The sequence below is a fragment of the Panthera pardus genome, unplaced genomic scaffold, assembly GCF_024362965.1.
Source record: "Panthera pardus isolate Hobbes unplaced genomic scaffold, ASM2436296v1 HiC_scaffold_6, whole genome shotgun sequence".
Taxonomy (NCBI): Eukaryota; Metazoa; Chordata; class Mammalia; order Carnivora; family Felidae; genus Panthera; species Panthera pardus.
The window spans coordinates 101,786,379-101,811,562 of NW_026526991.1; the positions used below are offsets into that span (position 1 = coordinate 101,786,379).

Consider the following 25,184-nt stretch of genomic DNA (forward strand, 5'->3'; position numbering starts at 1 on the left):
TTTAATGTCATTGTATTATCTGTAGGTTTCATGCTTGTGGTGGTGTCTCTGGTCCTTTGTAGTCTTTGCAGCATTCCACTCACAAGGTCTCCCTTAGGATCTCTTGTAGGGCTGGTTTAGTGGTCATAAACTCCTTTAGTTTTTGTTTGTCTGGGAAATCCTTTATCTTTCCTTCTATTCTGAATGACAGTCTTGCTGGATAAAGGATTATTGGCTGCATATTTTTCCTATTCAGCACATTGAATATTTCCTTCCACTCCCTTCTGCCGAGTTTTAGTGGACAGGTCTGCTACTACCCTTGATGTGTCTACCCTTGTAGGTTAAGACCCGTTTGTCCCTAGCTGCTTTCAGAATTCTCTCTTTATCTTTGTATTTTTCCAGTTGCATTATGATATGCTGTGGAGAAGACCTATTCCTGTTAAATCTGAAGGGAGTTGTCTGTGCCTCCTGGATTTGGATGTCTGCTCCCTTCCCCAGATTAGGGAAGTTCTCAGCCATAATTTGTTCAATAAACCTTCTTCCCCTTTCTCTCTCTTCTTCTTCTTTTGGCACTCCTATGATACAGATATTATTATGTTTCATTGAACTACTTAGTTCTCTAATTTTCCCCTCATGGTCTAGTACTTTCTTATCTCTTTTTCTCAGCTTCATCATTTTCCATAATTTTATCTTCTGCTTCACATATTCTCCCCTCTGCTTCTTCTATCCTTGCTGTCACTGAATCTAGTTTATTTTGCACCTTATTTGTTTTGCACCTTATTTACAACATTTCTTAATTCATTGTGACTGTTTTTTAGTTCCTTGATCTCTGCAGCAATAGATTCTCTGCTGTCTTCTATGTTTTTTTCAAAACCAGTGATTATTCTTATGGCTATTATTCTAAATTCTTGATCAGATATATTGTTTTTGTCTGTTTTAAGCAATTCTCTAGCTGTCATTTCTTCCTGGAATTTCTTTTCAGAATTCTTCTGTTTCATTATTTTGGCTAGTTTTCTGTCCCTTATGTGTTTTAGTAGCTTGTTATGTGTCCTGTACCTGCAAGCACTACTATATTAAAAAGGGGTCATGTGATGTCCAGGGCCTGGCCCTTCAGGAGGTGTTTTTGGAGTGTGTTACATGTTAGCTGTTGTTGTGACTCTGGTTGCTTTATCTCCCTACTTGTAGTGGTGGTTTGGACCTTCCACCAGGTGTGCTTTGATTTGTTCATTGACATAACCCTTGGGACCAGTGGCTGCCCTAATCTGGACGAGGGGCCGTCTGGTTCAGTCAGTGTCAATCTTGCTCTGGTGGGTACACAGTTACCAGTCATGGATGGGTGTGGTGTGGCATAGGCATGTCCCACCTCCACTGTGGGCCCCTTGTCCATTCCCTGAAATCCCACCTTGTTGGTGATGGGGAGAAAAATGGCAAAACCCCATTCTCTCCTCCCCAGACTGGGTGTCCCAAACCACTCTGTTCAGACCATCTTTACAGTGCCATGCAGGCATGAGCAGGCCAGTTTGTTCTGCTCCACAGTCTCCTGTGCCCCCCAGGTGCTCAGCTGGGATTCAAACCCCAATGTCTTAAAGGATCTTGCTCTGCACACCCTGGTTTCAGGGAAGTAGTACTCCAGCCAGCCAGCCAACAAAGGGCCTCTGGCTCCTCACAGTGCCACATGTGTGTGAGCAGGCTGTTTTGTTCCAGTCCGCAGTCTCCTGTACCTCCCAGGTGCTCGGCTTGGATTCAAACCCCAGTGTCTTAAAGGATCCCACTCTGCATGCCCCAGTTCCAGGGTAGTGCCACTCCACCCAGCCAGCCAACAAAGGCCTCTGGTTGGCGGGCACCTGCAGGGTCTTTTGTCCTTGGAATGGCTCTGTGCCTTCTTCCCACAGCACTCAAGGGAGGGAATTGCTTTCTCTGACTGCAGACTGCACCTCTGAGCTAGTTACCAAGCCTGGGACTGGCTCCCCTCCTCCCCAGGTGCATGAACAGGGCAGCTGGCCCCAGTCCAGAGAAAGCCCTGCAATTAGAAGTTGATTCTTTCTCCATTTTGTCCATTCCCTGGTCCGTGATTTTCTCTTGTCCAAATACAATCCTACACTTCCACAGCCTCTCTCTTCCTTTTGTCTCTTCACAGAAGGGGATCCCTCCCCTCTGTTCCTATGCCACCCATTTTATCTCTCCCAGTTTGCAATCACATACCTATGGTCTGCCAAGTTGTCCCCGTGGGCTCTTGGAGATGTCTCTGCCACTCCGCAGCCTGTACTCTTGGAGTTCCAAGTCCTCTGGCCTCAACACTGCTGTGCTTGAGGGATGAGGGAACTTCGGGTTCCCCTATTTCACCACCATGTGGACTGGAACCTCACTTGGATTGTTCTTAATAGGTCCCAGTTGTTGAGGGTGTGCCCACATCTGTCAGTGTTCCAAAGGGAGGGATCTCAGACATTGCCTAGTTTCAGGTTAATTGTAAGCCAGATCCTCAGGCAGCAACCTTTAAGGTATGTAAATATACCCACAGTTGTAATCCCTGAAGACTTCCAGACCAGGAGATCTGGAGGTCTTCCTGGGCAATAGTTGCAAAATTCATGTATTTAGACATGTGCTCAAGCTCCTTTTTAAGAGATATCAACAAACTGTGGCAAGGCCTTTTTCACATGAAGACTGAAGATGTGTTTCAGTCTGCTGTCTGTGCAGTGCCATGGGGTGGTAGCCTGCCAAGGACTGTCTCTTTGTTGCAGACCCATAGGGCCCAGAAATGCAATTCCCCTTGGCCCCCAGATCCAGGTGCTCAAAGAGCATCCCTTTTGTGGTTTGTGCCTATCCATTGGCTGTGGCATGGTGAGCCATGGCTGCAGTGTGCAGGAACAGGGTGCTCTCACTGGAGCTAGCAGGCCTGTGGGTGGTGTGAAAATGATATCTGCCAGTATTGGCACCAACAAGGCAGAAGGAAAACACAAAAATAGCACCTGCCTTCATCCTGAGAGTCCCAGTAGGTTTCTGCTTCTGTGGCAGATGCTTTAATATTAAGAAATGAGTCTCCTTTGCATAAAGTCTAGGAGCCTTTCAAACTGTTGCTTTTGTGCTATGTTCCAGGATGAGTGGGTTTGTATACAAACCATTTAAGAGCATATTTTTCATTCCCTATAGCCATTTGGTTCTCCTGGGAGTAAACACTGTTGGTTTTTAAGGCCAGGTATGTTAAGAGCTTACTTCTCTAGCACAGTTCATTAGGGTTGGGTGTCTGATATGGGGCACAAACCCCTCACTTCTCAGGGACAAGCTTCATATTATGAGACTCCTCCTGAGTGTAGCTCACTGTGCATTTTCTTGCTAGACCATGTCTAACTGCCTCTCCTACCCATCTTGATGTGGTCCTTCTATATTCTCTTGTGGAAGCACTGTTCAGCTAGCTTTTGGGTCCTTTTCAGAGGGACTTATTCCATATGTAGCTGTAGATTTGTTGTGTTTGTGGGAAGAGGTGAGTTCAGGATCTTTTCATGCTGTTATCTGGAATCCTTTCCTGAAATCAAATTTTGAGGCTGGAAAGCATGAATACTTATTCAAGTTGCTGCTTCATGGTAATGTAGAGGAATTAAGGAATAGAGACCATCCCTACCACACATATACACATACACACACCACACACTTAGGGCTTTTGATAATTTCATTTCAATTGAGAGAAATAGAATAGCACCAAGTAAGTAGTAAGCATGGCACAAGAGGTTGGAATTATTTATAAAAATAATTCATCCTCATAGAAACCAGAGGATGTGGAAGAATAAGTGGTATTGGTAACCCTTGTAACTGGGTTACTTTGTTTATCTGATTGCTGAAAAGGCACAGGATTGTACAACATACAGAAGAGGCTATACTATATAAGAAACTCTGTGATTTATAAACTTGGAACTAAAGTGTGTCTATGGACCAACAGCACTGGCATCACCTGGGAGCTTGTTATAAGTACAGAATCTCAGGCTATATTCTTGCCCTACTGAATTAGAAACTCAATTTTAGCAAAATCCCCAGGCCATATGTGTGTACATTTAAGTTTGGGCTAGAGGATATAACATGGGGTTCCAATCCTAGATATATCCCTAAGAGTTCTTGGCAGGTTCTGTCTCTTTACAGTTTTTCCAGTCTGTAAAAGACAACTATTTTGATACACAACAATTAGTAGAGGGGCCTATATTCACAAAAGCTTTAGACTGAAGAAAAAAATCTAAAAAGGAGCGTAGGTTTCATGTGTATGATATGTGAAATGCTTTTGTTCTATAGCCATATTGTAAGTCAAACCCATTATATATAACATACATAACACATTCTGGTTTTATATTATTTTGAATTAGAATGTCTGTAATATACTTAATTAAAATGAAGCAACATACTTGCATTCCTCTTATACACACAAACACATACACACATACATACATCTTTGCCCAGTGTCAAGATAAAGATGATCATCTATTTTATTAAAGGGAAAGAATGGAAAGGATGGGCAACAGCATGTCCAAATCTCAACTAATAAGTAGGTTTGCATTGAATATCAGTATATTTTTAGTAACAGTTGTATGAAGTATACATCAAAGAAACTACCTGAAAATTATTTGAGATTTTTTTTTTTGGCAGAAGGGGAGATATGGAAATACTCCATGCTAATGCTGTAACACTGTGATGCCCATGAACCCAATTTCTTTAAACAAATTTGTATCCATATTTGAATAGATAATATGTATATAGTACTACATCCAAAGGCACAAAAGGCACAGTGAAATTAAGGATTTTTTCTATCCTTATCTCCCAACCCATTGCCCTCCCTGGAGAAAACGTTTCTGATTAATTTCTTCTTTATCCTTCCAGAAATACATATGCATATACAAGCAAATGCTTATAGGTATATATCTTTTCCTTAAGTCTATATATATATATATATATATATATATATTCTCTTCCACAACATATTACCTGCCACATTTTTCTTACTGGCTATATATTATTGTATAAGGATATTTAACCACTCTCCTATATATGGACATTTCAGTTGCTAATATTTTGTCCAAAAATAATGCTAAACATACAGATTCAAATGTATCTGTATGTGCTAAATACCTAGGAAAAGAATTTCAAGATGTCTCAGAGAAATGTATTTGTATATTAGATATATATTTCCAAATTGCCTTCTATAGAGCTTGTACCAATTTGCACTCCTATTAAAACAATATGAGAGTGCCCATTTCCCATGCTTTAACCGATTAGTAAGTGCCAAATGTTGCCTTGTTTTGCACCTTTCTTATTAGAAAAGTTTGAGAGCCACTTGAATTTCCTTTTTCATGGATGAATTTTGTTCATAACCTCTGCCCATTTTTCTACTGGGTTGCTACTCTCTTTCTTATTGACCTATAAGAGTTTTATATATGCAAGAAAATTAGCCTTTATGATATTAAATACATTTTTTGTCACTTGTCTTTTGATTGGTGTTTTTGTTTTGTTTTAGTTTGTTTTGCCATATAAAATTTTTTAAATGTTTATGTAGTCAAATATAAGGCATTTTAAAATTTTGTTTCTAAGTTTCATGTCATATTTTGGAAAACATGCTCACTACAGGATGTTAACAAAAATTACCAATGTTTTCTTCTAGTACTTTTATGATTTTTAAAAATATTTAAGACTTTGATCCATTTTCAATTCATTTGTATATAAGGTATGAGGTAGGAATGCAAGCTCTTATTTTTTTCTAGGTGCTACAGGTTGTTGGTTCTTTTCTTGAATTTTCTGTTCTGTTACATTGAATTGTCCATTCCTAGTATTTTACTAGCATACTGTTTTAATTACTGCTATTCAGTAATGTGTTTTAATATCTGGTAAGTCTAGGAACTCCTTACTTCTCTATCTCAGAACTTTCTAGGGTACATTTCTGTTTCTGTCCCCCAGCCACATGTAACCATTTATGTTTTCCATCATCATAGGTTTACCTTTCTTTCATTTTCTATAATGGAGCCATAAAATATGCAGTCTTTTACATCTGTAAAAGACTACACACACTAAGCATATTTTTGAGGTTTATCCATGTTGTAGTATGTATCAGTAGTTCATTTTTCTTTATTGCTGAATTTCATGAAATGGATATATAATGCATTTTGTTTATCCATTCATTAGCTACTGGAAATTTGGATTATTTTCACTTTTTTGCTATTATGAATAATGCTATTATGAATACTCACATACAAGTCTTTGTGTGGACACATGTTCTCATTTCTCTTGGGTAACAAGCAGTGGGATTGCTACATGTTATGGTTAGCATGATTCTTAAGAAACTTCCAAACTGTTTTCCAAGATAGCTGTACCATTTTACATTCCCACCAGCAGTGTATGTGGGTTTCAGTTTCTCCATATTTTTGTCAACATTATTTTTTTGTTATAGTTGTTATAATGGTATTTCACTGTAGATTTAATTTGATAGACATACATTGAAGTGACTAAAAATGTTAAACATCATTTTATGTGCTCATTAACCATTCATATATATTTTTGGTGAGTTGTCTGCGCGAATCTTTTACCCATATATTTTTGTTAATGTTTATTTATTTTAGAGAGCACAGGCAGGGGAGGGGCAGAGAGAGAGGGAGACAGAGGATTCTAAGCAGGCTCTGAGCTGTCAGCGCAGAGCCTGATGCAGGGCTTGAACTCATGAACCGTGAGATCATAACCTGAGCTGAAGTCGGACACTTAACCAACTGAGCCACCAAGGTGCTCCTCTTTTGCCTATATTTTGACTGGGTTGGTTTCTTCTTAACCAAGTTACAAGAATTCCTTATATATTCTGGATCCAAGTCCTTTATCAGATATAAATGATTTGCACATATTTTCTCTCAGTCTACAGTTTGTCTTCTTACTCAATGGAGTCTTTTGAAGAGCAAAAGTTTTCAATTATAAGATCTAATTTATTTTTTCCCTTTATTGCTTGTGTTTTTTAATAGAAATTTATTGTCAAATTGGTTTCCATACAACACCCAGTGCTCATCCCAAAAGGTGCCCTCCTCAATGCCCATCACCCACTTTCCCCTCCCTCCCACCCCCTATCAACCCTCAGTTTATTCTCAGTTTTTAAGAGTCTCTTATGGTTTGACTCCCTCCCTCTCTAACTTTTTTTTTCCTTCCCCTCCTCCATGGTCTTCTGTTAAGTTTCTCAGGATCCACATAAGAGTGAAAACATATTGCTTGTGCTTTTTGATGTTATATCTAATAAATTCTTGCCTACCCCAGTGGTTCTCAACTGGAAGCAGTTTTGCCCCCAGGGGACATTTGGCAGTGTCTAGAGATATATTTTGTTGTGTCACCAGCTGAGAGGGAGTTGCTACTTGGGTCTAGTGGAAGAGGCCAGGGATGCTGCTAAACATCCTAGAATGCACGGTACAGCCCACAACACAGAATTACCTGGCCCATCACGTAAATAGGACCAGATTGAGAAACCCTGACCTAACCCAGCCATGAAGATTTTCTCCTTTGTTTTCTTTGATAATTTCAGCTCTTATATTTTGGTCTGTGATCCACATTGAGTTCATTTTTGTGTATAATATGAGGAAGGCATCGAAATTCACCTGTTGCATGTGGATATGAGTTGTCTCAGTATCATTTGTTGAAAAGACAAATGGAGAGCTGGCCCTTATGAATTATCTTTCCCCTTTTTAAACAATCACTTGTCCATAAATGTTGAGGTTCTAACTTTTTTTCAGTTGATGTTTCAATGATACATTTTTTTCAATATTTTTACTTTTAACTTACCTATATCATTTGAAGAGGTTTTTTTTTTTTTTGTAGGTAATATATAGTCTAGTCATGTTTTTTTTTAATCCATTCTGACAGTTGGTATGTTTACATCATTTACATTTAGCCTAATTATTGATATGTTTGGATTTGGGTCAACTGTTCTAATTTACCTCCTTTTCCCCCATTTGTTGCCACCTTTTGGATTATTTAATTTTTTTTTTAGTATTCTGTTTTAATTTATTGTGTTTTTGACTATATCTCTGTGTTGTTTTTCAAGTAGTTTCCCTAAGGATTACAATATACATACTTTTTAGAGTCTATGTAGAATCAATAGTTGCCACTTAAACTGTGGTGTAGAAATCTTACTACTTTATAGGTCTCATTACCTTCTCCCTTACGTTGTAGTTATTTAATGTAATCTACATATATTAGAAAAATCCTTAGACAATGTTATTTTTGCTTTCAATTATAAAAAATAAAGTCACACCTCATTTTATTGTGCCTCACTTTGTTGTGCTTTGCAGGTATTGCATTTTTCACAAATTCAAAGGTTTGTAGCAACCCTATATCTGGCAAGTCTGTTGGTGCCATTTTCCCAGCAGTATTTGCTCACTCTGTGTGTCTGTGTCTCATTTGGGTAATTCTCAAAATATTTCAAACTTTTTCACTATTATATTTTTTATGATGATCTGTAATCAGTGATAAAAATTCACTGAAAACTCAAATAATGGTTGACATTTTTTAGCAATAAAGTATTTTTTAATTATGTACATTGTTTTCTGGACATATGCTGTTGCACACTTAATAGTGTAAACATACTATTATATGCACTATTATACTATTAGTATAGTGTAAACATATAGTGTAACTATTAGTATAGTGTAAACAATAGTGTAAACATACTATTATATTTTTTTGGTTTGACTCACTTTATTGTGATAAAAAAATTGACTCACTTTATATAAAGTGTGATATCACTTTATTATGGTGGTCTTGAACTGAACCCACAATATCTTCAAGGTATGCCAGTATTTTAAAGAACAGAGAAAATTTATTATTGAGATTTTTACTGTTTCTGTTGTTCATCATTCATTCCTGATGTTCCCAGTTTCCTTCTGACATAATTTTCCTTTTTCCTGAAGAATTAGAACACAATTTCTGGCCATGACTTAAAAAATGTTTTATTTATTTTTGAGAAAGAGAGACAGAGTGCAAGCAGGGGAGGGGCAGAGAGAGAGCGAGACACAGAACCAAAGCAGGCTCCAGGCTCAGCACAGGTCATGATCTCACAGTTCGTGGGATCAAGCCCCACATCAGGCTTTACCCTGCCAGCATGGAGCCTGCTTGGGATTCTCTCTCTCTCTCCCTCCCTTTCTCTCTGCCCCTCCCTGGCTTGTGGGCACTCTGTCTCTCTCAAATAAATAAATAAACATTTTTTGACCTTATTCCTGATGTATAATTTTTGATACAGGATTCCGATTTGGCAGTTCTTTTTAGTGCTTAAAAGTGTTGTGCCATTTCCTTCTGACATTTTTGGTTTTTGACCAAAATATGCTGTCATTTGAATTATTCTTTTAAAAATAATGCAGCATTTTCTCTGACTGCTTTCAGATTTTTCTTTAATTTTCAGCAATTTGATTTTGACAGGTCCTAAAGTGAATTTCATTGGGTTTATCTTATTTTAGGCTCACTGAGCTTTTTGAATTTGTCAGTTATATCTCTTGGCAAGTTGGGGAAACTTTCATCCATTATTTCTTGCAGCATATTTTCTGCAAACTCTTTATTCCTCTCTTGGAACTCTAATGACATAAAAGCAAGGCCTTTGGCATTATTCCACAGGTCCCTGAGCTCACTTTATTTTTTTCAAAGAGGTTTTATTGAAGAAAGTTTAATCAATTTCTTATGTTGTTCAATGTGGTTTATTTCTATGAATCCATCTTTAATTTAAGTTAACTAACTTTTCTCTCTCATCTTCATTCAATTTAGCCCATCTGACAAGTTTTCATTTGGATTTTATGTTTTTAGTTCTAAAATTATATCTTCTCTTTGTTGACTTGGTCCTTCCATTTGTTTTAAGAATATCCATATGTTACTTTATTCTCTCTAATGGAAATTTCCCCCTTTGGAAAAGCTCCTGATACTTGGCCTATTTATTTTCCTTTTAACTCTTTCTCAGAGAGTCAGATGCAGAATACACAAAATAAAAATCTGGTTGTTTTTATTTGACAGAAACAGTGCAAGTGGGGGAGGGGCAGAGAGAGAATCCCAAGCAAGCACCACCCTCCCAGCACAGAACCCAATTCAGGGCTCGAACCCATGAAGAAGCTGTGTGAGATCATGACCTGAACCGAAACCAAGAGTCAGACGCTTAACCAACTGAGCCACCCAGGTGCCCAAAACTCTGGTTACTTTAGATGAATGGTGATGTACTGTGTTCATATGGTCAGAATTATTGCTTTGGCTAATTTTTCTCATTTCGAGCTTGGAAAGAGAGAGGAACAGGGGGTTCAGAGATCTGGATATGCATGTTGCTTCTGCTAATTTCTAGCACTGTATTACTGACAAGTCTCACCACCTCTCTGAGCCATGTCTTCATGAGGGTTGAATGGATCTCTGAGTTGCTCTTGTGCTCTAGCATTCTAGGCTCTCTGTTCTGTGGGGCATGGAAAGCAACATGTCCGTCTGTCCTCTGGTTATTTCACCCCTGCCCTTGTCGGTCTTAGGACAATGGTGGAAGACTGTTTTATGATATTACAGTGAGCTTAAGAACTTTAAAAGTCTTAGAAAACAAGATCACTCTTGACCAAATACCTACTGGAGGAAGCAAGATTTAGTCTTGGTGGGAGATCGTACTTTCCATATGATGTACAGGTGGATGCTAACATCTCTTCTTTCCAATTATGGAAGTCTTCTCAGCATCTAATTGGAGCCCCTTCTTCCGAAGTTTTCCAAGTTCTGCCCAGCCTCTTTGTTCTAGCCTTGTCAGGCCCTTTCTGGTCTGCCCTGGGATGCTCTGTCCTTACACTACTGCTTTCTTTCCTTTCCACAGCTACTTCAGCTCTCGGCTGCTGCTGTGGACAAAGGATGTAGTGTAGGTGAGGTCCTGCAGTCGGTGCTGCGCTACGAGAAGGAGCGACAGCTGGACGAGGCGGTGGGAAATGTTACACGGCTGCAGCTGCTGGACTGGCTGATGGTGAACCTGTGATCGGCGCCCACCCACTGCTTTCCCTTCTCCCCATCCCTTCTTACTTCCACAGCTCTCCTCTCCATATCCTTACAGAGCCCTATCATACCACTCACATCAAAGACACGTCATCTTATGCTAGTCACTGGATTTTGCAGATTTTCCCGTCCATGCAAGCAAGGACACAAAATTAAAAAAATTACAATGGAAGGACTCCAGGTGTTTGGTTTCCTTGGGATCCAATCGACAATAAGGTCAAGAAATTTCAGGAATTAAAAAATAATCAGATGGATAACAAGAAGAAAAATAGTGCTGGACTGAGAGGCCTGCTAAGGTGTTTCTATGTATCCTGTCTGTGCTACAACTTGCAGATCTCTGGCCTTAAAATGTTCCCTAAGAATAAGACTATTTAGCCTTTATAATCATGCAAATCATAAAGTATCTTCTATTCAACCTGAATCATTCTCATTATGATATGGAGGACTTGGCTTCTTCTCCTATCTCTGTAGAACAATGGTCTTCCTCAATTTTATTCATAGTTGGTGTCAAAAAAGGTCCAGAAGACCTGAGTTCTATTGCCATGTCTATACTTTTCTGGCTATAGGACCTGGGACAAGTCACCTGTTAGGACATTTCTCCCACCTAAGGCATTTTCTGTTCTTACCCTCAACTTTCTGTGAAATTTTATATTTTTGATCTTGCTAGAAACTTTCTCCTTTGGTTCCTAATTTCTGTATTAATTCCATCTCTTGGGGGCTCTACTCAATTCTGTCAACCCCTGGAATATTTATCTTTCCTATTTCCTTTTGACCCTCTGCTATTCTCATTCTGTTTCACCTTTCCTGGGTAAAAGGTGTCTCCCTTCATGGAATATGACACAGTGATTAAAAGGAAAACTATAAAGTCAGGTATATTTTCTATGTTGTTTATGAGGTTATGATCTTAAGAAGTTTCTTGTAAAATTGTATCTGTTCTATAATCACAATTATATAGAGATTATGTATTCATGTAGATAAGGACTAGTAAACCAAAAGAACCTGATTAGATTTTGAGGATGCTGGATGAATGAACATATCCTGTTATTTACTCAACTTCCCTTCCTTTGGGAAATATTCTGTCCCCTACTCCACAGTCCAAGAGAGGCATCAGTCATGGTGCTACCACCATCACAGTATAGGCTTGTGACCCAGGCTGGCCAACCACAGGATCCCAATATCTCAGACATAGTGCTTGGTTCAAATCCAATAATTTCTGAGATTTTCCTGCCAGCACTGCATCTTTTTACTGGATAACGGTGGTTACTTTAACATCTTGGCAGAGCTTGTCGATGAGGGAGTCTGAGCCCTATGACCTTGTCTGAACTTTTAGATTCTGCTGTGCCTGAAACTACACTTACTTACACCTCCTGATTCCCCAATTACATAAGCCAATAGATGTCCTTTGTTGCTTAAACTAGTTAATAGCTGAATTCAAACTAGTTTTTCATTTTCATTTTCAAATAAGAGTCCTAACAGGTTAGCTGTCTTGTGGGGAAAAGAAAAAAAATTCTTTTATTTAGAGTTCTATTAGTGATACTATACCATTGAATACTTACCCCTCCCCCCCCCACCCCCACCCCACACATACATTGTTTTATCTGAGGGCATAAGAAGGGAGTGTAGGTGCAAGGACATTCTCCCCCATCTCTCATAATAGGAATCATGCTTAACTAGCCATATGAATAGTTTTTTTTTTTTTAAAAAAAAAACCTTTATGCATTAAAAAACAACAATCTCTGTAATATTGTACAATATAAGTGCTGTCTCTAATAAAAATCCTTGGTGGAAAGGAACAGGACACACCTTCAGCAAAGGTCATACAATAGGTGGTAAAATATTCATGTTTTTGGATGAGGAGTTTTTACTTCGATGCCCTGGGGAGGTTTTGGACTCCTCTGGTCCAACAACTGCCTCTGGCTTTCTGGAAGCTTCTGTTAGCTGAGGCAACTGGACAACTTCAGATGTGTGCTGGAGAATGCCCTGCTGATCACCTGAATTCTGAACCTGCTTAGTGGTGCCACCTTTTATTTTGTCTATGGTCTCTTCTTTGATGGTCACCTCTGCCAAAGGAGAGAGAAGACAGAAGGAACAAGTGTTCAAATGTGAATTATATTCTATTAGACCATAAATCACTTTGGGAAAATCCTGGTAGTAATGATACAAAAACAATTCATTTGTAAAGAGCATTCTCTGTGTCAGGCATTATTCTAAGCACTTTACATTTATTAATTTCTTTGAGCCTTTTCACAACCATAGAGAATAGGCATTATTCTCATTCTCATAAATGAAGAAACTGAGACACAGGGAAGTTAACTAAATTGCCCAAGGGCCTACACCTGGTAAATGGTAGAACCAGAATTAATCCCAGGCAACCTGACCCCAGGGATGATGTACATAACCATGAGGCTATATTGCATATAAAAGATATCTGCCTAATGCCATAATCAGTCTGATAAAAATTCAAAAGCTAATTATAGGCAAGCCAGAGGAGGACACAGTGAAAGAAAAGGAAAGGACAAGAAAAGAATTGAAGACAGAGAAAAATGGAAAATCCTAATGATAACAGGGCAAAAAAGGGGGCAAATCCAGCTAGAAGCAAGACTCCTGAAAGAGGTTATACTCAAAAGTGAGAAATGGCAGGCTCCTGGTGATGTAGTCAGAACAATTATCCAAGGTGGAGGTCAGAGAAATTGACATACAATCCTCCAGAGGTACCCAATCCCTGGACTATAGGAAGAGGACTGACTGTACCTTTTTTGCCCAAGGGATGATGCCCTTGAACCTTTTCCTTCCAAGCCTCAGAGGGGAAACAGAGACTGGGTTTCCTCAGGGTCTGGGGCCTGGACCGTGGTTTGAAATTCCGTGGCTCATGGATCCAAGCATGCTTGAGGGCCTGGTCAGGGGTCATGCGAAGAGAAGGTTCCCATCTATACACCAACAAAGCCCAGCATGGGTTATTGTTTTGCTTCCCTTTCTAATGTTGAAAACATTTAAAAAGACCCTGACGACCTCAATAAGGTATAATAAAAATAGTTCATTCTTAACCAATCTAAGCTGCGTTATACTTCAAAGATATCATAGATATCAAAGATATCAAAGATAACAACATATAAAGTACCTGGAAACTATGAAAATAATCTTTTTAGGAAATTTGCATGACAAACCAGGGAACATATGAGAGCCCAAATCTTCCAGAGTTCCTGGAAATTCCCTCAAAAGAAATATTATATTATAGAAAATCTTAACCACTTGGGATTTAGGGTTCAGTAAACCAAGATCAAAACAAAGACATGGTTAATTTCAATTCCCAAAACTTGGGACTTCAATTATATCACACAGAACATTATAGAATGCTAGAATATTAAGCTTATAAGGAGATTTGGGTATAATCTAGTCAAACCTCCAATGCAGTGACAAGGCATCTGACAGAAACTTCAACACAGAATCATCTTGCTATTCTTTTTTTTTAGCTATAATATTCTTGTCTTTATTTTTTTAAATATATGAAATTTATTGTCAAATTGGTTTCCATACAACACCCAGCGCTCATCCCAAAAGATGCCATCTTCAATGCCCTCACCTACCCTCCCCTCCCTCCCACCCTCCATCAACCCTCAGTTTATTCTCAGATTTTAGAGTCTCTCATACTTTGGCTCTCTCCCACTCTAACCTCTTTTTTTTTCCTTCCCCTCCCCCATGGGTTTCTGTTAAGTTTCTCAGGATCCACATAAGAGTGAACACATATGGTATCTGTCTTTCTCTGTATGGCTTATTTCACTTAGCATCACACTCTCCAGTTCCATCCACGTTGTTACAAAGGGCCATATTTCATTCTTTCTCATTGCTATGTAGTACTCCATTGTGTACATAAACCACAATTTCTTTATCCATTCATCAGTTGATGGACATTTAGGCTCTTTCCATAATTTGGCTATTGTTGAGAGTGCTGCTATAAACATTGGGGTACAAATGCCCCTATGCATCAGTACTCCTGTGTCCCTTGGGTAAATTCCTAGCAGTGCTATTGCTGGGTCATAGGGTAGGTCTATTTTTAATTTTTTGAGGAACCTCCACACTGTTTTCCAGAGTGGCTGCACCAGTTTGCATTCCCACCAACAGTGCAAAAGGGTTCCCATTTCTCCACATCCTCTCCAGCATCTAGTCTCCTGATTTGTTCATTCTGGCCACTCTGACTGGCGTGAGGTGATATCTGAGTGTGGTTTTGATTTGTATTTCCCTGATGAGGAGTGACGTTGAGCATCTTTTCATGAGCCTGTTGGCCATCTGGATGCCTTCTTTAGAGAAGTGTCTATTCATGTTTTCTGCCCATTTCTTCACTGGATTATTTGTTTCTCAGGTGTGGAGTTTGATGAGCTCTTTATAGATTTTGGATACTAGCCCTTTGTCCAATATGTCATTTGCAAATATCTTTTCCCATTCCGTTGGTTGCCTTTTAGTTTTGTTGATTGTTTCCTTTGCAGTGCAGAAGCTTTTTATCTTCATGAGGTCCCAATAGTTCATTTTTGCTTTTAATTCCCTTGCCTTTGGGGATGTGTCAAGTAAGAAATTGCTGTGGCTGAAGTCAGAGAGGTCTTTTCCTGCTTTCTCCTCTAGGGTTTTGATGGTTTCGTCTCACATTCAGGTCCTTTATCCATTTTGAGTTTATTTTTGTGCATGGTATAAGAAAGTGGTCTAGTTTCATTCTTCTGCATGTTGCTGTCCAGTTTTCCCAGCACCATTTGTTAAAGAGACTGTCTTTTTCCCATTGGATATTCTTTCCTGATTTGTCAAAGATTAGTTGGCCATACTTTTGTGGGTCTAGTTCTGGGGTTTCTATTCTATTCCATTGGTCTATGTGTCTGTTTTTGTGCCAATAACATGCTGTCTTGATGATGACAGCTTCGTAGTAGAGGCTAAAGTCTGGGATTGTGATGCCTCCTGCTTTGGCCTTCTTCTTCAAAATTACTTTGGCTATTTGGGGCCTTTTGTGGTTCCATGTGAATTTTAGGATTGCTTGTTCTAGTTTCGAGAAGAATGCTGGTGCAATTTTGATTGGGATTGCATTGAATGTGTAGATAGCTTTGGGTAGTATTGACATTTTAACAATATTTATTCTTCCAACCCATGAGCACGGGATGTTTTTTCCACTTCTTTACATCTTCAATGTCCTTCATAAGCTTTCTATAGTTTTCAGCATACAGATTTTACATTTTTGGTTAGATTTATTCCTAGGTATTTTATGCTCTTGATGCAATTGTGAATGGGATCAGTTTCTTTATTTGTCTTTCTGTTTCTTCATTATTAGTGTATAAGAATTCAACTGATTTCTGTACATTGATTTTGTACCCTGCAACTTTGCTGAATTCATGTATCAGTTCTAGCAGACTTGGTGGAGTCTATTGGATTTTCCATGTATAATATCATGTCATCTGCAAAAAGTGAAAGCTTGACTTCATCTTTGCCAGTTTTGATGCCTTTGATTTCCTTTTGTTGTCTGATTGCTGATGCTAGAACTTCCAACACTATGTTAAACAACAGCGATGAGAGTGGACATCCCTGTCGTGTTCCTGATCTCAGGGAAAAAGCTCTCAGTTTTTCACCATTGAGGATGATGTTAGCTGTGGGCTTTTCATAAATGGTTTTTGTGATGTTTAAGTATGTTCCTTCTATCCCAACTTTCTCAAGGTTTTTATTAAGAAAGGATGCTGAATTTTGTCAAATGCTTTTTCTGCATCAATTGACAGGATCATATGGTTCTTATCTTTTCTTTTATTAATGTGATGTATCACGTTGATTGATTTGTGAATGTTGAACCAGCCCTGCATCCCAGGAATGAATCCCACTTGATCATGGTGAATAATTCTTTTTATATGCTGTTGAATTCGATTTGCTAGTATCTTATTGAGAATTTTTGCATCCATATTCATCAAGGATATTGGCCTGTAGTTCTCTTTTTTTACTGGGTCTTTGTCTGGTTTAGGGATCAAAATAATACTGCCTTCATACAATGAGTCTGGATGTTTTCCTTCCCTTTCTATTGTTTGGAATAGCTTGAGAAGGATAGGTATTATCTCTGCTTTAAATGTCTGGTAGAACTCCCCTGGGAAGCCATCTGGTCCTGGACTCTTATCTGTTGGGAGATTTTTGATAACTGATTCAATTTCTTTGCTGGTTATGGGTTCATCTTGCTATTCTTGAGTATTTTTAGTGACAAGGCACTTACTCACATAATTAGCTATTCCAGTATTGATAAAACTAATTCTTTAAAAATTCTTCATTTTAATTGAGCCTAAATTTACACTTCCCAGGAACTTGCACACTAATAAAAGACCCAGGTTCTAATTCTACCTACTAACATTACAGTAGTCCCCCCCTTCTCCATGGGGTAATACATTCCACCCCCAGTGGATGCGTGAAACTGGACAGCACAAACATCTGTATATACTATGTGTTTTCCTATACACATACCTATGATAAAAATTTATAAATTAGGCACAGTAAGAGATTCACAACAATAACTAATAATAAAATAGAATAAGTATAATAATATACTATAAGAAAAATTATGTGAATGTGGTCTCTTCCTCTCAAAACATCTTCTAGTGTCTTACTCACCCTTCTTATGATGTGAGATGATAAAATGCATATGTGATGGGATGAAGTGAGGTGAATGACACAGGCAGTGTGATGTAGTGCTAGGCTACCAATGACCTTCTGACGAGATGTCAGAAGGAGGATCATCTGCTTCTGGACCACGGTTGACTGTGAGTAACTGAAACCATGGAAAGTGAAACCGTGGGTAAGGGGGGGCCACTGTATAGAGAATGGGACAACCCACCTGTATTTTATGTTACAATCCTCCAACTATCCGAAAACATTTACATTGCTACTAAGTGTTGCTCATATGATATGGTTGCCACCTTCCTGCATAGGAAATTCCACCTATTGTCTTACTGGTGTCCACCACGCTGGGGATAGCTTTTAACTGCAGGTAGATGGCATTAATATTGTAGACTTATCACGCTCATAAACAACTCAATCTCCCAGTTCTTTTTCAAATGAACTGCTGTTAAGCTACAACTCCCCACAGGACTTTACATTTACCTCTCTTAAATTTGACTCAAAACTTCTAGTCTCTCATTCCAAAAATTTGCTAATTAGTAAAAAGAAGAAGAAGAAGAAGAAGGGAAAGAAAAAGGAATGATCAGATAATGGGCCCATTAGCGTGACTGCTCCTTGCAAGCTGTGAACAGCCAGCCCTTTGCTCTAAAAAAGAAAATAATTTCTTTCTTGGTTCTGAGCTGTGTTCTGGATGGCTGGGGTTTATGGATAATTCACCTCAGTCTCAGTAGTGAGTTTTTGTCATTTGTTAAAGCACATTCATTTTATAGCCTCAGCAAGAAGCTGGCGGTGGGTGGTGACATGGAGATAATGATGGAGTACAGGATCCTTCTCTATCTCCATTCTACAGATGAGTAGCATGACCCTCAACCTTCAGAAGTACTTGACGGCTTATCCGCTGAGCTAGTGCACAAATGCCAGAAGAGTATTTTGCTAAAACTACTCCATCCCACTGGAAGAATGAGAGGCCATAGACCTATGGTCTCTAAAAATGCTAAACACTTATAGGACTGATATAACTAGAAGGCACCTTAGGAACACCCGTATTATACAGAAAAGGAAACTGAAGCCCACAGAGAGACAATGACTTATCAAATATCATGCAGCTAATCTATTTGCCATTCAGTGGAAACACACTTGCAAAACCTCTTTTAAAATAATGACAAGAGCTAACATGTTCTAAACACCTTCTAAATTAGGCACTGCTCTGAGTGCTTTTTTTACTGGTCTTTTTTTCACTGTGACTTGACTGAAGTACAGAACCTAATTTCTCAGAGTCAAAATAAGCATATAGGTTTGTAAAAGCTGTACAAAATAAATGGTTTATAGATAACCCCTTGCCTAATTCCTTAATACAAAGAGGATTTAGGCTTTATTTCCTAGGGAAATAGGGAGGGAACCAGAGACATACACTGGGTATGTATGTAAACAGTTACAACATAGAGGAAGTTGACTTCAGTTCATGAAGCAAAAGCTATTCAGAACCTGCCTTCACCTTGCTGTCTGGCAGTTTGAGGCCAAGAAGGCAAGTTCTACCCACACACTGTAATCCAGGACAAGTCACTGTTTGAGCTCAGACTCCACATCTCAAAATTAAGCAAATCATCTACTTGCTAATCACACAGGAAGGGAAGAGAGCAGTCTGATGAGGGAAAGCATTATATAGACTTCAAGCTCTATGGTCAGTATTTATTATTATTTTTATAACTGTGTCCCAGTCCCAGACTTTCACCAGCAAATGAGTGGGAAAGTACAGTGTTTAAGAGGACACCTAGAGGCAAAGACACCATGACAAACTCACACCAAACATCTTCTGAGAAAGTCCAAGAAGCTGGCATCGTAGGTTTTCAGCACCATCGTGAGATCCTTGGAATCTGGGTATCTTTTTCTCCCCCTGTTGTTGGTCATATTTTTAGGAAAACCTTTGGAATCTTTGGAGATACAACATTCTGTGTTTAGTTCCAGGTGTTAATATCCATTGGTCACATCACAGCTTTTTACTCAACCATGCTGCTTCTTGGAATGGTCTTTGCAGCTCTATCTCAGTCCTATACCATACCCCTCCCATACACACGAACATGCCCTCAGTCTCAGTCAGATGGAAAGAACCACATGTAGATTATCCAGTGAATGCAATTAACCTTTACAAACAATACTCCCTACTATCCAGTATGTTCTGAGCCTCCTTCCCGCCCCCTCCTCCCCAAATCAAATGACTTAAATGGTTTAACATTAACCAAGGTAAAATAATAATGATAATGATAATATAATAATAATAAATCTAAAGTGACAAAAACATCAGCTCTGAACAGAAAAAGATGTTGTCTATTCTTGGATTTTCTATGCCCTCTCTCCTTTCTCACTAGCCCAATAAAATGAGAATTTGGGATATGCCTAAAGTATAACAAGAAAGTTATTGTAGGAGAATCATCTGCTTTCAGAACTCATTTACAAGCCACACAAGCAAATAAATCTCATTACTTTCTATAGTCACATCAAAATTTTGTCCATAAATTGGAATCACCAAACTTGGTTTGTTGCTTAAGACACAGTCTGGAAGTCACTTTTCTTCAGTCATTTTTCACTGATTAAAACCCTTACCAAAGGTATTTGTCATGCCTGAAAAGAAGCCCTGAAAACATCTCCAGAGGTTTCTCTAAAATGCTCTGTGCAGTGCTTTGAAAGTGAGGTCACTCATCTGGATATCTTTACTCTGGTGTGCATGTTCAGAAAAGACCACTTTTGCTCATACCTTGTAAATCTGCATAAGGATGGACATGAACAGATACATACACTTTGCATACTAAACTGAATTCTCACAAAAACTCAGTGGGGTTCACATGATGGGCATTCTGGAAGGTGTATAGTGAAGCCCTTCTATTACTTTTGTAATCAATACAATTTGTGGGTCCTCAAAAAGAACATATGCTCATACTGAATTCCTAGAAGAAACCACAAATGTGTATATACACATACGTGGGCATGTGTATCTACAGACATAAAAATAAATTGGGGACATTGCACAGGGTATATAGGTCTTGTGAACTCATATAAACCCCATTTCCTTTGTTCAAACCCCATTTCCCTTTTTACTGCGGCACTAGTACTCCCATTTGATCTTATATTTCTCTTTTTACAAATGACCGAAGAATCAGGCTCACAGGCTTATAAAAATAACAGCTCATGAAGTTGTCAGTATGTAATTGTTTTTCTTGTTCAAGTTTTTCTCATTGCTCTGACACTCCCCAATATTTAATTATTATCTCCATCTCCTTTTTGCAGCCTAGAGCATCTAAGTAGCTTACTACCCTTGAGGCAACATCACTTTCTGCTAATCAAACATATAAACTACAGGTTGCTGGGGTTTGAGGAGCTTTTGGCAGCCCAAATATGGGCAAGGGAGAGCCAAGAATTGAGGTGAACATATTGTTTCTCCAACTTACCTTATCATAAGAATCACAAAGAGCTGTTAGAAACTGACTCTTGAGTTCCACCTCAAATCTGCTATATCATAGGTTATATAGGAAGATAATGGGAATTAGCATTTTGCCAAGTTCCTAACTGATTCTTTTCTTTTTTAAGTTTATTTTTAGGGTGTAAGGGGACACACAGAGAGAGGGAAGAGAGAATCCCAAGCAGACCCCATGCTGTCAGCACAGTGCCCCATGTGGGGCTCAATCTCATGAACCATGAGATCATGATCTGAGCAGAAATCAAGAGTCAGATGCTCAATGGACTGAGCCACCCAGGCTCTCCTCCCCAGCTCTGATTCTTATAATCAGATAAAGTTTGGGAAACACTGAAGAGGATGCAGCTCCCAATAAAGCCCTTTCTTATGCAGGAAGTGAAGATATGTGGATGTTGCCACCAAAAACACATCATTATTTTAAAGCCTCAATGCTGATGGTAAAAATCAGTACTCTATGAACCAGACCCTCTTACCATGCCTTATATTACTTTCCTTTTAGTGCCCCCCACTATAATTTTGACTTCAGTGTTATGGGCTTAAGACGTGAGCCTTCCCACAATGTCTTATCTAGCCACAGAGAACACCAATATCCCTACTTTTCTTCCCCTAAATCCTTTGAAATCCAAAAGGCTGAATTAAAGATGGTGGATAGGAAAAATATATTTGGGGTTAAAAGACCAATTCCATTGCTCTATGTATAAGTTATACAAACAAGCCAGCCAGATCTTCCTACCTAGCCATCAGACTGCTCTAGAAGAAGTGTTAGTGCATGGGCACTGTTCTAAAGCAACCAGGACACTGATCATGCCCAAAGGGAAGGTCTTCAAAGCTCTGACTACAAGGTGAAATCTCAAAGATTTAACCATTGGAATGGCATGGGACTGACCAATCAGAAAGGATGACATCTTTGGCACTGAAACAAGATCATGAGGTCTGCTTGCCAGGCCTTAAAATTTTAGTTTCTGGATCATAGAGTCCAATGAGTCCTGGAAAAGGGGCCAGGGAGCCTGTAGCTGTGGCAGTGGTTTTTTACCAAATTGTGCAGATGGAGACTACATTTTAACCCCCCACATGATTGAACCAGTGTATACTGACTTATCACTAACATGACTAAAACATTTTAGTCCAGAAGGATCCCCCATTATGGTATCTTTAACTCTTTTGTTGATGGGGCAAGTTAAAGAAAGTAGAGGATTTCCCCCCAAATTTTTGAGGGGCCCTCTTGGGTGGAAATAAGATGTGAGATGGCTAAGAGTGATGGAGATTCCACAGCCAATATAAGCCTGTAAATTGACCTGACAAGAATGGCTGGTCAGAAATGTCATTCCAGATGGCGCAGAGCCCCTAATTGTGGAGTCCCTTTTCCCTCACATCTGGCTTCGCTCCATGTGGCTGAACTTCCATTTCACTATGGTTTTCTTTTTTTTTTTTTTTTTCATAAGAATCCCTTAGATTCTTGTGATTCTGTAAAAGGATTTTAGATATGGGATTGAGTTCATCTTTGTGGTGCATAGTGCCCTGGAAACCCTGCCTCAGTTGGACCTGAGGTAGATCATTGATCTACCTGTCCACATTGTACAGCACCAATCAAATAGAAAGGCAGAAGGTCAGAAAATCCAGAGCCTGGAAACAGCATGGGGCCATTGATGAGGCTTAATTCCAACAATTAGGCAGATGTCCTCCACATAACTGGCAAGCCACAACATACCCACAGCCAAACTGTTCTGACAACCTTTATTTACCCATTTCATAGCCAAGTCTCAATGATCCTGCCATAGTAAAGATATGGGGATTTAAGAGAATTTCAGCAGGAAAGAAATGCTCCATTATTTATATAACAAAGAAATTTCCCACTCTTCTGGAAAAGAAGCTTCTGCTCTTTGATTTCCCTGAACAGTACATAGTGTGAAAGGGGAAACTGCTTGCAGACATAAGGAGAATTTACAGGAGATGACATAATTATAATATTTCAAGTTTTCAAGATCTGCTGATAGATTTTCTGAACAGGAACCTGGCTATTTTTATGCCAAGATCTCCTTTGCAATGTGACTGCCCCATCCTATCTCCATCATGCTTTCTGGTACCACTTCTCAGCATCTTTTTACTTTTCTAACAGAAACTCCCAATCACAGCTTGCCCTTTGGGATGGAGCCATGGGAAGAGAACTAAATGGGGTTTAGAGTATGGAAGATATCTTCAAGGTCTGTAAAAGCTCATCATCACAATGGGAGAAAGAGATTTAGACCTGGGGACTTACCAAAAAATGTCTGTCTCCTGGAGGCTGTCTGAATGAAGTGGGTTGGCGGCAGGCCCAGCACCTTCAACAAATACAATGCAGTGGGTTCACTCTTGTGGACTCACACATTAGAGCTGGTGGGACTTTGGCCAAACTTTGCTTCTACAGACAAGGACCCGAGGATATTAAGTGATAACCTCAAGTCAGTGGCAAAAAGGCCCAGAGCATGGGTCTTCTGACTCCTAATTTAGGGCTGTTTCAGTATCCTGAGGATCAATATTAGCCATGTTATTCTAAATAAGCATTAGCACCAACTAGAGGTAGGCCACTCTAGATGGCAGCCAGATCTCATTGTCAGAATAAATAAACCAGTGTACATGCTAGCCACCCTTGAATTAAGAAATGACCTCCCTGGGAAGGGAGGAGGAGAAAAGGAGGTGGAAATCACCAGATGGGCATCAGTCTACTATTTGACAAAATATCTTCTTGAAAAGAAAAGTGTAAATGTACTTGTTCACCTTTACCCACTGAAGCCTATAGGGAGATTGGTTCAGGGATCTTCATTAAATCATCCATCATCAACCTTAGAAGCCAAGTACTCTGATTGTCTCATTTTACAGAGGTCCAGAAGGGGGAAGTAACTTGCCCAAGAGAAAGATCCAGGACTAGACTCCAGGTTTACTGATTCCCAGGCCAGCGTTCATTCTACCATAGATATCATTTATAGTTATTATTACCTAAATTATTTTTTAATGTTTATTTATTTTGAAAGAGAGAGAGAGAACGACCAGGGGAGGGGCAGAGACAGAGGGAGAGAGAGAGAGTCCCAAGCAGGCTCCACACTGTCAGCACAGACACCAATGTAGGGCTCGAACTCACAAACTATGAGATCATGACTTGAGCCGAAATCAAGAGTCGAACACTTAACTGACTGAGCCATCCAGGTGCCCCAATTACCTAAATTATTTTAATACTTATTATTTTCAATCATGAAATGAAACTATGTTTACTAATTCTCAAGGGTGTGTGTGTATCCCTCTGAGTACCTATAACTTTGAGGCAATCTAGAAAATAGAATTTTTGGATTGATGGGTGGACAGACAGATAATTAAATAGAGTAACATAAATATATACATGGAGAGAGAAAGAGAGAGAGCAAGAGAGAGAGAACAGAGACAGAAAAAACAAACAGGGAAATTAGATAGATCTTTGTTCACAGTCAAAATATCTTTGTTTACTGATATAATAGTAAAATGTGAAATTTCCATTTTTTAGGGTTATTTTCTCCTGTTTTATCTTCCATAACAAGAAGACTTTAAGAAAAATATACGATAAATAATATACAATGAGCCTTAGTAAAGCCTTCTTATTGGAAGATATTCTTCCCAGAAAGTTAGGATAATGAATGACTGATGACTGAACAATATATAGATTTGGATAGGTGTCATCTTTGGTTTTTAGATTCTTCCGAGCATATTTGAAAGGCTGGTATAACAGTTTAATTTTAAAATGTCACTATTCTAGCTGAAAGAGAAATTAATAAAACAGTTGCAATTACAATTGCACCAAAAATAATAAAATACCTAGGAATAAACTTAACCAAGGAGGTGAAAGGCCTGTACTCTAAAAACTATAAAACATTGATGAAAGAAATTGAAGATGACACAAAAAAGATATTCCATGTTCATGGATTGGGAGACTAAATATTGTTAAAATGTCCATACTACCCAAAGCAATGTACAGAATGTAATTCCTATCAAAACATCAACAGCATTTTTCACAGAATTAGAACAAATAATCCTAAAATTTGTATGGAACTCACAGAAGACCCTGAAGAGCCAAAGCAATCTTGAAAAAGCAGAATGAACCTGGAGGTATCACAATCCCAGATTT

At 38.9% G+C, this 25,184-nt stretch overlaps 2 protein-coding genes across 9 annotated transcripts in view; one reads left to right on the forward strand and one right to left on the reverse strand.

Moving 5' to 3' along the window:
* The window catches only part of AKAP3 (A-kinase anchoring protein 3), a 48,495-nt gene extending 37,355 nt beyond the window's left edge, over positions 1–11,140 (forward strand). For all 5 annotated transcript variants that reach the window (XM_019464790.2, XM_019464789.2, XM_019464793.2 and 2 more), the window contains one exon: positions 10,793–11,140. In XM_019464790.2, coding sequence (XP_019320335.2) covers positions 10,793–10,948 — 156 coding nt within the window. In that variant the 3' untranslated portion in view covers positions 10,949–11,140. The remainder of the gene's footprint in view (positions 1–10,792) is intronic.
* Positions 11,141–12,704: 1,564 nt separating this feature from the next.
* DYRK4 (dual specificity tyrosine phosphorylation regulated kinase 4) overlaps positions 12,705–25,184 on the reverse strand; it is a 45,782-nt gene continuing 33,302 nt past the window's right edge. For 3 of the 4 annotated variants that reach the window (XM_019464797.2, XM_019464794.2, XM_019464798.2), the window contains 4 exons: positions 23,313–23,373; positions 19,388–19,517; positions 13,717–13,892; positions 12,705–13,025 (listed from right to left, as the gene is read on the reverse strand). In XM_019464797.2, coding sequence (XP_019320342.1) covers positions 12,781–13,025; positions 13,717–13,892; positions 19,388–19,517; positions 23,313–23,373 — 612 coding nt within the window. In that variant the 3' untranslated portion in view covers positions 12,705–12,780. Of the gene's footprint in view, positions 13,026–13,716; positions 13,893–17,580; positions 17,738–19,387; positions 19,518–23,312; positions 23,374–25,184 lie in introns of those variants that run through there. The other variant, XM_019464799.2, reaches the window with a different exon arrangement.